The sequence below is a fragment of the Phytophthora sojae genome (genome assembly GCF_000149755.1).
Source record: "Phytophthora sojae unplaced genomic scaffold PHYSOscaffold_6, whole genome shotgun sequence".
Lineage (NCBI taxonomy): Eukaryota > Oomycota > Peronosporomycetes > Peronosporales > Peronosporaceae > Phytophthora > Phytophthora sojae.
In genome coordinates, this window is record NW_009258120.1 from 3,934,935 (window position 1) to 3,948,005 (window position 13,071).

At 58.9% G+C, this 13,071-nt stretch overlaps 2 protein-coding genes across 2 annotated transcripts; one reads left to right on the forward strand and one right to left on the reverse strand.

Moving 5' to 3' along the window:
- Positions 1-3,572: 3,572 nt before the first annotated feature.
- On the reverse strand, positions 3,573-3,734 carry PHYSODRAFT_420397 (hypothetical protein; the record flags this gene model as incomplete). The annotated part of the gene is made up of 1 exon (XM_009533282.1): positions 3,573-3,734. A coding segment is annotated over one exon (162 nt), but the record flags the coding sequence as incomplete, so codon positions are not given.
- Positions 3,735-7,508: 3,774 nt separating this feature from the next.
- On the forward strand, positions 7,509-9,424 carry PHYSODRAFT_253098 (hypothetical protein; the record flags this gene model as incomplete). Its single annotated transcript, XM_009533283.1, is given in 4 exon segments — positions 7,509-7,725; positions 7,905-8,570; positions 8,590-8,995; positions 9,037-9,424. The coding sequence occupies 4 exon segments, from the start codon at positions 7,509-7,511 to the stop codon at positions 9,422-9,424; spliced, it is 1,677 nt and encodes a 558-aa protein (XP_009531578.1).
- Positions 9,425-13,071: the final 3,647 nt, after the last annotated feature.

Genomic DNA, 13,071 nt, shown 5'->3' on the forward strand with positions numbered 1-13,071 from the left:
CTCTATTTGGGTTGGATTGTTCTCGCGTTAGCCTGGCGTAGCTGTCTGATTCACGGGGTCGATACTAACCTCCTGGTGAAAAGAACCGCTACCCAAGGGATACACATCGTGCGCCTGACCAACAGCGTGTACTGGACAACACACACCTGTGCCAGCCGACACGGATCCAAAGCTCTAGTAGCCTGAGGTCTGTCAAGGAGGGCCTATAACTGCTTTCCGGGAGAAAACACCGCATCGCCTCGTCATATTCCAACTCCGTGATACCGTACTTACTTTCAGCTGTGTTGTTCATCTTGCTGGTATAGGCTACAGGTTGCCAGCCGGCGCCATGATCTTGCATTAGGCAAGCGCCCAGACCCACCGTACTCGCATCCGTCGCAACCCGAAAAGGCAGCTTAAAATTAGGGTAGATCAGTAGCGATTTCGTCGTCAGAATCATCTTCACTCGCTCAAACGCCGCCTCTTGAGCAGGTGTCCACTCCCACTCGACATCTTTCCTCAACAGCTTCGTTATCGGGGCCACGATGGACCCAAAGCCCTCAACAAAACGTCTGTAGTACCCCGCGAGATGCACAAACCGCTTGGCCTCAACTGCATCTGTTGGCCTCGGAAACTCCTGCACAGCCGTCACCAGCCGCTGCAACGGTCGCACACCGTCACTGCTCAACTTATGCCCTAGGTACTCCATAGATGTAGCTGCGAACATGCACTTCTTCAACTTGAGAGTCAGCCCAGCCTGAGCCAATCTCTCCAACACGTTGGCCAGCTCGACCACATGCCGCTCGATTCCACCTCGAGTGAAAACCGCAATGTCATCTGGGTAAACTACGCAAGTCACCCAGGTCAAACCACCCAAAACCCCGTTCATCATCCTCTGAAACGTAGAGGGGACATTCGTCAAGCCAAAGGGCATGCGAACAAAGCGATAAAGCCCTCTCTTCGTGGTAAAAGCCGTCTTATCTCGATCATCGGGTGCCACACGGATCTGCCAATAACCCGCGCGTAGGTCTAGAGTAGTAAAGGGCAATGCACCACCCAGAGTCTCAAGGGTTTCGTCGATGCGAGGAAGGGGGTACACGTCCTTCTTCGGCACCTTGTTTAGAGCACGGTCGTCTACGCAAAAACGCACTTCCCCATCTTTCTTGCGTACCAGGACCACCGGAAAACCCCACGCGCCGTTCCCTTCTTCTATGACGCCCGCATTCAGCATTTTGTCAACATTCTCATCGATGATCTGATCCTCTGCATGTGCTTGCCGCCGGCGCTTCAACATGATCGGCGCTGAGTCACCCGTGTCAATATGGTGGTTGATGTCCAAGGCTGTCGCAGGAGGACAATCGCCAGTACTCGCAGTCAACTAACGATAGACACGTAGCAATTTGGTAACTAATACACGTGCATCTGGTTCATCAACTCCAATGTGTACTTCGTCTTCGTCATCCAGGGGCGTCGTACTGTCACCAAGTTCGTCGATCCACTCACTCACACGCTGAGCGTCCAGCTCGCCACTCATCGACAGGATTTGCATATCGTCATCGACAGGTATCCACGTGTCCAGCTCCTTCTTGTTAGGTAATCGCGCTGACTCATTGTTCGTGTTGATTTCTGGCACCCAGGCTCTTCCGTTCTGAGCCGTCGTCACCGTCGCTGCCAACAACACTGACCCCGTGTGCCTCGTCGGCAAGAACAAGCCGCGTTCTCCATCTTCAGCTGCCACCGAGACTTCAACAGGCGTCACTGCATTGCTCGTGAGTCTACCATCCGTACAGCTGCGACTCGTGCTCCTCCAGCGTCGTCATGCGTCCGGAACGGTATCACGACCGCTCGCCCTCCGTCCGCGTACCGCACTTCATTGCGATCGAAGTCCATGGTCGCTCCGCGCGCCCTCATAAAGTCGACTCCTAGTAGAAACTCGTCGGAACAGCCCGACACTACGCATGCATCCACTTCGATAACTTCATTGAATACAGTGCACAGTTTGAACCGCCATACTCCCAGCACGTCGAGTAGAAACCCCCCGATGCCTTCCACGTAGTCAACCGGAGCGTCCACAGCCTGCTTGTCGCCGTGGGCCATCCACTCAGTGCCCGCTATAGTGTAGCGCGCGCAGCTGTCAAGTTTCACGCGTCTCGAGGCGCCATTCACCTCCATCATTGCTGTCGGAAGTCCGTCATTTGCCCCCACGTACTCTACGTCATCATCCTTCACTGCCCGTGGCGTGTTCGTCACCTCGCGCCTATGCTTGACCAGGCTCACACGTGCCAAGTCACTCGGCCGTGTGGAGCGTTCGTCATCACCATCACGCAGTCGTCGTTGCCGCCGTTCGTCAAGTGCGGCCACGGCTTCGGCTGCCACTCGTCGCCGTTCGTCACGCAGCTCCGTCTCAGCCCGTCGCCGTTCATCTTAGGCCTCACGTTCTGCTCGCCGTCGCTTCACCAGCAGAGCCTTGACCCGCAGTCGCTTCGCAACCTTGCGAGCCTTCTTCCGCGCGAGCCGTGCTTGCTCCACATCACTACCTGCACGCTCATTGCCATCTGACGAGCTCTCGCTCGCGCTCGAGACCTCGCCGTCCACCATCAACACGTCCACCGTGGACTCGTTATTCCCCGCCACCGTGTTGGTCATCACCGACGCTTTGGGCACCGCAGACTCATCGTTCGTCATCGACTCGTTGCTCACCGTGAGCTCGAGCGCCTCATTGCCCTTGTCTTCGTTGTCAGCCACGCCGGCTGTCGCCTGCACTACTTCGTTCGTCATTGACTCGTCAGTCGTCATCGACTCGTTGTTCGTCATCGACTCGGCCGTCGAGTTGCCCTCGTCCTCATCGTACGTCGCGTCGGTCGTTGCCTTCACTTCCTCGTTCGTCATCGCTGCTGCGCTCGTCGACGTGGCCGTCGACGTGCACGTGATCACAGCTGCAGCTGAGTCAGCTGTCGGCTCGCCTTCTCCAGCTTTGCGTCGCCCGGCGCCTTCTCCAGCTTTACCTCGTTCGTCATCATCGTCATCTCGGGGTAGTGTCTCGCCTTCTCCAGCTCGACGTCGCCCCTCATCATCATCAGCAGAGCTTCGCAGCTCTTCTTCTCGTTCTGCACGCACGAAGCGTACCGCTGCCATCGCTGGCCGCACGGTAGCCACGTATCGCGCCGCTCGGTCGCCGTCTTTCGACGCCGCCTCCGTTCTCATTAACTGCATTACTTCGTTCATCATATTGCCGGCCGACCACGACGCGCAGCACGTCGTCCGCCCCCTCTCATTCATCTCATCATCATCATTGTCGACGTCGGAGGATTCCTCCTTCGTCTCGTCATCATCGTTCGGCTCGTCATCGTTCGTGGGCAGCTCGCTCGCCGTCACCACACGGACTCGTCCTCGGATCTGGCCATCGGCCCTTCGTGACGCCGCCATCCGCTCGCCATCCACAGCAACTTGCTCTGGCGCCGCCGTCACAATCAGACTTCGCCCGCCCTCATCATTCGTCCTCGTTCTCATTCGCTGGGGATGATCAGGGTTGCGCGGACGTCGTAACCCCACTACGTCGCCCGCTCGTTGTTTTCCGACACCGTTACCGTGCCACGCGTCTGCAAGTACGCGTCGTTCTTGGCTTTCGCCTCCTCATTCGTACAGTTTCGTGCGTAGTGCCCGTTTTGGTTGCACGCATAGCACTTTGGACCCGTGGGGTATTGCTGCGCCCAATGACCCGACTTTCCACACAGGTAGCAAGTGGTGCCACTTGCCTGGCCAACGCTGCTTGCACCATTACCGCTAACAACACGCCGTCGCTCGTCAGCTGCACGGCTGTTGCCGCGTCCGTCGTTCGCACCGGCCTGCTTTACCGCGGCCTTCACCTTCTTCCGTCGTGGCTCAGACTCCTCGCCGCTCGACACCGTCGCCTTCGCCTTGCCAGCCGACTTCTTCGACTCCGTGTGGCCGCTCGCTGTCACAGATGACTTCCTCGCCACCTTCCTCGGCTTGTACCAATACTTCCCGTTCCACACGTGTCCGGGTGGCGGATCCCACGTGCCCGAGTACGCGTTGTACACGCCTTGAGGGTTCGTGAACAGGGCCACCTGTTCGACCTCCGACTGCATCATCACATCGCTGCCACTGCCGACCATCTCCGCGGGCAATCCGGTCCCGCTGATGCCCGGAATCACGTTTGTGTTGCCCATTGTTCCGCTCATCGGGATCACGTATCGGCTCGGCGTTGTCGCCCACGCCTGGCCGATATTGATCATACCTTGCGCGACGTTATCCATCGGGTCGTCGATCTCTGTCCCTTTGTCGACCGCCTCTTCCAGCGTCCGCGGTTTCGGATGCTGTTTCACGAGCTTCTTCGTCGTCTTATCCAGACATCTGTAGAACTGAGCCAGCAGCACTCTCTCGCTGACCTTGTTCCCGCCCACCACGTCTCGTAGGCTAGCTGCGAAGTCAGCATGTGTCTCGCCAGGCATCATGCGTCGCATGCTGACTCGCCACTCTGCCGCAGACTTATCCAGCTTCTCGCCGTAGCGCCGCACCAGGGCCTTCTTCAAGTTGGTCCACGTTCTCTTCCGTTCCGTCGTCCGTCTATCCATATCGACCCACCATTTGGCCGCATTTTCCATCGGTTTGTTTCCCAAGATGAAGTACAGGGCCTTGTCGGACCACCTGCCGCGTCCAGACTCTTCCGCGCCCTTCAGTGCAAGGTCAACACGGTCGATCCATGTCGACACAGACACCTTTGGTGAGGGGGTGAATGTCGGCAGTTCCAGATCCTTCACGTTCTTGCGACGTGACCGCCGTCCGTGCCGTCGCCGTCCGTGCTCTCGGTAACGCTCTCGCCGACGTCGTCCACGCCGTCCGCGCGTCTATGACCCTGTCGTCCACCTGAGTCATCGCTGGAGTCGTAATCGGAGCTCTCCGAGCTGCTGGAGCCGTACCCGAAGCTGTCCTCCGAGTCGTCGCTGCTCTCTGACTCGCTGTTGCTCTCAACACGTCGTCGTCCACCACGGGGCCGCCACCCTTCGCCACTCGAGCTGTCGGAGCTGCAGTCGCTCCCATCCGAAGGCGGAGGTCCACCCCCAGCTGCCCGATGTTGTTCGCTGCGTCCTCCGTCACCTCGTTGCCCAGGTTGCATTGGAGCTGAAGCCCCAGCATCAGACACCGGTTGTTCGTTGCCTGGAGGTGCTGGTGGTTGCTGCTGCATGTCGCCCGTCGCCGCCGTCTGCGCCGGCGTCACCATCATCGTCAATTGCTGCAAGGCGGCAGCTACAGTCGCCCAGTTCGCCGTCGGACTTGGCTCCTGCCTCGCCGTCCTACTCAACGCAGCTTGTAGGCCTTCGAGTCGGCCTGAGAGCTCGTGGATCGCAGCCGTCACCGCGTTCCAGTCGCTCATCGTCGTCGTAGTCGTCGTAGTCGTTCCCGGCGTTCCCGTACTCGTCGTCGCTGGTGCCGTGTGTCTCGTCGGCTCCGTCGTGCCCACACTCGTCGCTGGAGCTGACGGCTGCTGCACGTGTCCAGCCGTCTCGCCCGCTGGTGCCGTCCGCGTCTCACCGTCGTCGTCGCGTCAGGCTGAAGTCATCTCCGCCGCCACGTGTTCGTCGTTCCGTCCATCGGCTCTCGGCGTGCTCACTGGTGGCTGCATGGTCGCCATCAGCGTCGTGAGCTGGTGCAGCGTCGCTGCGATCGCGTCCATTTCCGTCGTCCTCTCCGTCGTTTCCTCGTTCGTGGGTGCCGGCTCGTCACCTGGAGGGGAATCCGCCGTCTGCGATTCTTCGGCAGCAGGCGGTGGATCCAGATCCAGCGACACTGGCTCCTGCCGCGCCATTACGGCCGACTCCTTCTCCTCCTCGTCGATGGGATCATTGCGTAGCTGACTTGGCCGCGCCTTTCCACGTCCAGCGTTGCCGAAGCCCTGTCGAGCGCCCGTCTCGCCACCGCTCGACTCATCACCATCGTCTTCAAAATATTTCGCCTTTGACTTCAGTCTGGACTTGCCCGACTTGTTCGACGTCTTCGTGTTCGCCGGAGACATCGGCGTCATGGCCCTCGTCAGGACACCCGTAGCTTCGTTCATAGTTGTAGAAGTAGGCCCCTGTATGACCACCATGAAGCAGGCCAGTTATCTTGCTCGGCTTTTTGAGCAAGTCGTATAGCTGCGCTGCGTCGGTCCTACTTCTCGTCGCTGCAACTCTAACACCTTCTGGCCGACAGCGACACTTCGTCACTGCGCCCGATCGTCCACCTCAGTGCGTCCGACCGAATTTATTAAGGGGGTTGTTAAACCTCTTCTATCACGCAAGCTAATGTCAACCTCTTGTCAACACTAACCTACGATCACGTTCTCGTTTTCCACGCAGGGTTCCCGGCTCCGACCAGTCACTCCGCGCTTCCGTCAACTCCTCGTTCGTCTGCCTCTCCCTCGTTCGTGTAGAGCTCTCGCTCCGTGTGCTGCGTGCCTCGTGAGCCTGATCGCGTTCGTCTTGCGTCTTGCGGCGCAATTCTCGTAGTGAGCGGTCTCCGCTCGCTGCTCGGGCCCTCCAGCCCCGTCCTTCAACGTCGACTCGACACAAGCTGCTGCGTGCAGCTCGGTCGTGCCCTTCACCGTGCCACTCTTCGTTATTGTGGCCACTCAGGAGCTGTCCGCAGCTTCCGTCCCTACCTCTTGGACCGCTCCCGTGCCGCCCATCGTCATGCTGTAGCCCAGCGAGGACGTCTGCTTCTCGTCGCCCTGCGTCAGCGTCTCCGCCGCCTCGTGATCGTCCTCCGCTGCCTGCTGCTGCAGATGGGTCCCCCTCGTTGGCCCACCTGTTTCAAGGCCATAGTACCACTGATTTGTCCCGACACCCCCACATTCGCTGAGTTTACCAAAGCATCCTCCTCCAGGATGACATTGTGTGCAACCTTCACGACGCGCTCGAAGGCCATGCTAGAGTATTGTCGCCAACAGACGTGGTCACGCCACTGACGAGTCGGTAGCTGCGGCGTCGTTAATCCGTAATAGACCTTGCTGTCTCTGCTTTCTTGCCAAGACTCCTCTTCACCTCCATAGTCACAAAACAAGCCTCCTTGTACACAGTCCAAGGCAGATTCCATTCAATTACACCGACCGAGGTAACTATACGACCAAGGTATTTACGTTGGCCAAGGTAACTGTATGCTGGTCGAGCTAAATACGGCAACTGAGGTAGCTACGCCGACTGAGGTATTTTATGCTGACCGATGTAATTATGCTGGTCGAGGTAGAAACTGACCGTGACTCAAGTCAGAAATACACGTCTCACGACACTGGAATCCCCCAGCTTGAGGCATCAACTTGGGAGCAACGCACTGTGTATTTTTTGAAAAGACATGGTTGATGATTACCCGGCGGCGTAGCCGTCGGGGAATCTGTTTTTCCAGATCGACGAGTTTTTACACGGCTCGAGAATCAGTAATCTCGAGCCACAACAGCGCGCACAGTCGCTCAGTTTGATTTTAGCCTAGAACTAACGTCGTCGAACCTCAGACTATCCGCCTTCGCTTCACGGATGACCTCTCCGCGTTTCTTCTATCTCAAGCCGCACACGCTCGACACGGCGGGTTTCGCGTACGGCTCAGGACAGCCCTCGGACGACCAAGACGTGGAAGTCCATCGCGTTGCGAGCGGGCGCTGGAGTGAACTGAACGCCTACTCGGTAGCGCTGCCCCTGGCCTCTGTAAGCCGACGAGGATGGCGCGTGAAGAAGCCCAGGGTGGCCTCGGAACGTACGTCGGGAGCTGTGTCTGCATCGCGCATCGTTGGGATGGTGGAGCAGAAAGATGGACATATGGTGTGGTGACCGGCTACCGCTGCAGCTCTGACTCGAATCGGTGCGTCCTTCACGTCGCCTCCTCTGCCGGCAACTTCGATTTTGTCTACGACAAGGAGCTGTTGCAGGATTTAGCGGTCGAGACGTATGCGATGCGCCTGTGCGAGGGGCAGTCTACGCTCTCTACGATGCCCGCGGAGATGCGGGCGATTCATGAGGCAGCCTACTCAGCGTTCCATGCCCGTGGGCGGGGAGCACTACGCTCGCTCGAAGCAATCTGTAACAAGATCGGAGTGGCTGCTGTCGAAGAAACCGGTGTGGTGCCAGTGTTCGACATCAGTAGTATGCAAGTGGCCCAAGTCTCTGCGAAGCATGTGCTCGATTTTGTATTCTATCATGATGGAAACCGCCGACCGCCCCCTTCCGTCAAGCTTGGAGACTCTATTTTTGATGATCCGGCTGGCCAAGCACCGGCCGCGACAGCAACGGCTCGCGTCAGTTCGACTCCGGCAGTCACTACTGGGGCAGACCCGCTACAAGACTCCGACGATGATAGCGACAACAGCGTGGAAGAAATAGGGGAGGCGGCGGTGCCGAGCCAGACCAGAGCCTCGACGAAGCGTGGCCGCGAGGGCGACTTGACAGATTTCGGTCTACAGGCGCACGCTCGACCGCGCCTCCGTGACGATGAAGCCTCCTCCGCGCAGCTACTCCTGGATGGTGTACCTGGTGAGACTGGTGGAAAAGGTCAATTTCGGGCGTCGCGTCTCCAGAACACGGTGCATCAAGCCATTGTCAACGGTACGTACTCCTACATGAGTTCTTGTTGAGCACGTGCAGGCCCAGATCGAACTGCTAGCGTTCCTCCCCCACCCTGCCGTGCTAAAAGGCTTCTTCGCGTGGGAGTTCGGGACTCGTGGACTCTCGCTCCTGCACTTTGGGCGGATCGATGCAACGTGCCGACGTCAGCTGCTTGCCAAGTACGACATGTGCGACTTTTCAAGCAGCAATGAACTACCACGACCTGTAGCAGCGAAGTCGCTGGACGACATTTTGGCTGCGTTGGACGTACTGGCTGTATTAGTCGAAGAAGTGTACCAGCCCTTCGTCGGAGGTGTCATCAAGGCGGCACGGAAATTCTTCCTCCTCCAGAAAACATTTCGCTGCACTACCGACGAGGAGGAGCTCGTAGATCTGGTGTTCTGGATGGACGAACGCCTGGAAAGGTCCGCACATGCGTGGTGTTGGGCTCTACTGCACGGTGCAGTGCCATTCAGGACGAATTCAATGTTGCACACGAGTCGTTTGTCCAAGTCCAGAACATCATCCACGAACGGCGCCTTGGGTCTCTGCAGGCTTCAGCGGCAACAACGAGCCTGCCACCCCGCGGCCGTAACAAGCAGGAAGACAGCTTCTCGTCCCGAACAGGAGCAGCAGCCAAGCGGGTCCCGGAGTTTGTCCTCAACGCGTTGCCCATCGCCCAAGGCAGGAAGTTGTGCATGCGGTACTTGTCCAACCAGGGTTGTCGGTCAACGGGCCCCCAGTGCACGTTTGCGGGACGCGGCCACTTTCGGCCTCAACACCTCTCGGCGACGGTGCGCGAGTTCATCGAGTCGCGTTATGGGGGGTTAAAGCCCGAGTTTAAGGACCTGTGAAGGCGCCACTGCGAATGGCGAGAGGGCTGTTCGCGGGCTGGTGTTGGTTTGCCTCTTGACGCTGCTCAGGCTAGACCTACCTTGGTACCGGTGTCGGACAGTACACAGCTACTCGCCGCTACGGCAGTACGCGCCCCCAGCACTCGAAGTATCTCGCTAATAGAAGCTACTGCCATGTCGGTCTCCGCTTCTCTGAGCAAAACTACTGCCACTTCGGTCTCTGCTCCCACCCTGAGCGACGCGCCTGCCACTTCGGCTGCGTCTACCCTGAACGGAGCTCCTACCACTTTGGTCTCTGCTTCTCTTCTGACATGGTCGGGACGGAATACTACGCCGCCAATAGCGAGTGTGCGGACGCTGCCAATAGCTCCGCTCGTTCCAAATCTGGGCCCGATGCCACAGGCGGCGCGGCTACTGTCGCTGCCCGCACGGTCGCCGCACTCGTTTTCTCCCCACTTGTCTCGCGGCCAGCGACCGCAGGTGCCGCAGCCCAGGCCATCGACCGCCGTTCACTGACTCGGCCGGAGTCAGTGAACGGCGGTCACTCGACGTGCCGTTGGCAACATGGGCCGGCAGGGAACCATACCGGCGAGAAACCCGATCGGACACCAGTGTGTTCGCATAGCACGGTGTTGACAGCCGTTGCAGGAATGTTTGCCCGGCGCGTGGCGTCCACTTCCTCGACGCTACCTGCGCCCGCACAGCCGGGCTTCGCACCATAGGCGGTCGGGTTGCCTCCGTGGAGAGTGGCGGCCGTCCATGGGCCAGATTTGGCAGCCGACCGAGGTCCGAGGAAGGGGAAGATGGCTGTACCGGTGTGACTGGTGGTCCTCGCGTAACTTGGGGAGTCGACACGGGCGGACGGACGCCTGCTACGGATTCCGGTTGCAGACTCGGTGTGGCTCGCGCACCTTCCTAGCGGATTTAGATCGGGCGCGGGCTAGAGACCTTCAAGAGCGCATTCAACGGATCCAACGACGAAGAGACGCCGGTGCTCACCGTCTCCACAGCGAGTTGGAACGCTGGGGGATTTCAATTCCCGAGCCACATTCGCGGACTTCAACGGCGCGGGGTTCGCTCCGGTATCGGCTTGACCACAACAAGCAGGCCGCATACAGCGCCTATCTGCGCCGCTCCGGGACGCGTCTTCCTGACTTCATCCGGCTTTTACGCGGCGAAGATGCTTCAGACCTGAGCCCCAACAAAGCCCTTCAAGTGCCGGACCACAAGCCCCGTTGGGGATCTTATCGGTTTGCGGACCAGTGGCGCGATGTGGTTCACGAAGGCGTTGTTCCCCGATGGAAGGACGGCTTCCCCTCGCAGGATACCCCGCCGCCAAACCATGGCTCCGCCCGCCGGTCTCTCAATGCCTTGATCAAGATGAAGATCGCTACCTTGTGCTGGACATCGACCTCCTTGGTCATCTCGACGGTATCTTCTGCAGCCCTTTTGGGGCTGTCCCGAAGGGCGATAAGCCGCTCAGCGAAGATGCCCGTGTGATTCACGATTTATCCTTTCCTGCCCATGGCTCCGTTAACGAGTTTACTGTTCCTGAGACCGAGATTGCAGTCCACTACGACGGGGGGCGCGCGATCGCAGCCCGTATTGAAGAAGTTGAGACGCACTACCCGGGTCTAGCGCGGCTGATGTCTGGGAATGTGAGCGGCGCGTTCCGGCATATCCCGCTGCATGCCGACCACTGCGGCCGTTTTGCTGGTACAATCCCGGAGCTTGGTGTTCTCATCGTGGATTTATGCTGCCCGTTTGGGTGGCGGAACTCCCCAGCCGCGTATGCTATCGCTGGAGGTGCCATTAACCACTTGTACTCGACGTCGAAGCCCCTGTGGCCTCTCCAACCAGCGCACGGGACCGGGGAATTCGACGGCAAAGTGTGGTGTGACGACCACAACTGCGCGGAGTCCTGCTGTCGGCACTCGGCTGGAGGAAGCGGCGACGGAGCTCCGCGCAGCGATGGTTGCTGTCTTGGGACCGTCCGCCTGTAACGAAGACAAATTTACGGCGTGGGTGACTCGGGGGTCGGCGCTCGGCCTCGACTGGGATCTCCAGCGGCGCACAGTTTCGATGCCCCAAGCGAAGATTGAGAAGGCGAGGCAGCGCGTGTGTGACTTACTGCACCGTACCCGGGCGTCACGATCGCAACTCAACCGTGTTATCGGTTCTCTCCGTCATGTCGCCACCTGCGTGCGCCCAGCAGCGCCATTCTTTCAGCGGTTAGCTGACGCGCAGCGCCGCACCCCTCATGTTGGCTGTTTTCCGTTGGCTGAGTCTGCGTTGGATGATCTCCGATGGTTTCGGGCCATTCTGTCTGCCTCCCATTTCAACTCCATTCCGCTGGCGCGGTTTACTCGTTCGCAGCCGCCCAGTGTCGAGGTGCTTATGGACGCGAGCGACGTTGGACTCTGCGCCCTTCTCCCTGCCCGTCGCGAATATATTCAAGTTCGCTTTGACGCGGAAGAGCGGGCGGCCATCCACGAGCAAAAGCACGGTGGCGCTTTCACGTTCGGCATCAATATTCGCGAATTAATGAGTGCCGTCTTCGCAGCGATCACGTGGGGGCACCTGTGGACCGCCAGCGATGATGGAGCGGACGTCCACGTTCGCCTGCGCATTGACAATACATCTGCGCTGGCCTGGAGCAATAAGCGTGCGGTTCGGGACAATCCCTACGCGCAAATGCTGCTCCGGCTTATCGCGCTGCTCGAAGTGCGGCACGGGTTTTACCTGTCCGCGGAGCACATTCCGGGGTCGGAAAATGTGATGGCAGACGCTGGCAGTCGCAGCTGGGAGTCACGGGCGAAGGCGGCGGCGTTTACTAACCTTTGTGTTGGTTGGTCGCAGGTTACAGTCCCTCCGAGCTCGCGCAAACTCTCGCAGGTCTGGGCGCGCTGCTCTGCGCGGGAGCTTTAGCGACATCCACTAGCCGTGCTTATTCACGTGCGTGGCGGCAATGGGAATCCTGGTGCAGCTTTATGCAGTACTCGCCGTGGTTACCTCAAGATGGATCAGTTACATCCACGGCTCAGCTTGGAGCTTTCGCCGTCTTCTTATGGAAATTTGGTATTAGCCGTAAGCTCATCGGCAATTCGTATGGCACCATTTGCTCGAAGCTATGTGCGGTCCGGTGGCGTCATCGGTTTGAACGCGGGTATGACCCCAGTGTCACTGCTCAGTATGCGCTTCTGCTCCGCGGGATCCGCCGTTTCACCAGCCCGTACTCAAGCAACAGCCTCTTTCGCCAAGCCTCCTCCGTCGGATTTACTCTCAACTCGACATCCGCCGCCCGTCTAACCAACTACTGTGGGGGTGGTCTGTTGCTGGCGTACTTCTTTTTGCTGCGCAGGTCCGAGTATCTGTTCATCGGAAGGGAGTATCACCCGTTCGTCCTCCGCTTAGGTGATATTCGATTTTGCGACAGCGATGGCAAGCCGTCAAGTCGCGCTGTGCTACAATTGTCGGCATTCTCCTCCGGGGCGCCAAGAACAATCAGTTCGGAAGAGAGGAATTTCGATTCCAACACGCCTCACCAGATGCCTTACTGTTGCCCAGTGCGCGCAGCACGGTGGATCAAGAATGCTGCAAGACGAATAGGAACAAGGCATGACGAACCAGCTCTTAAGATGGGGAAG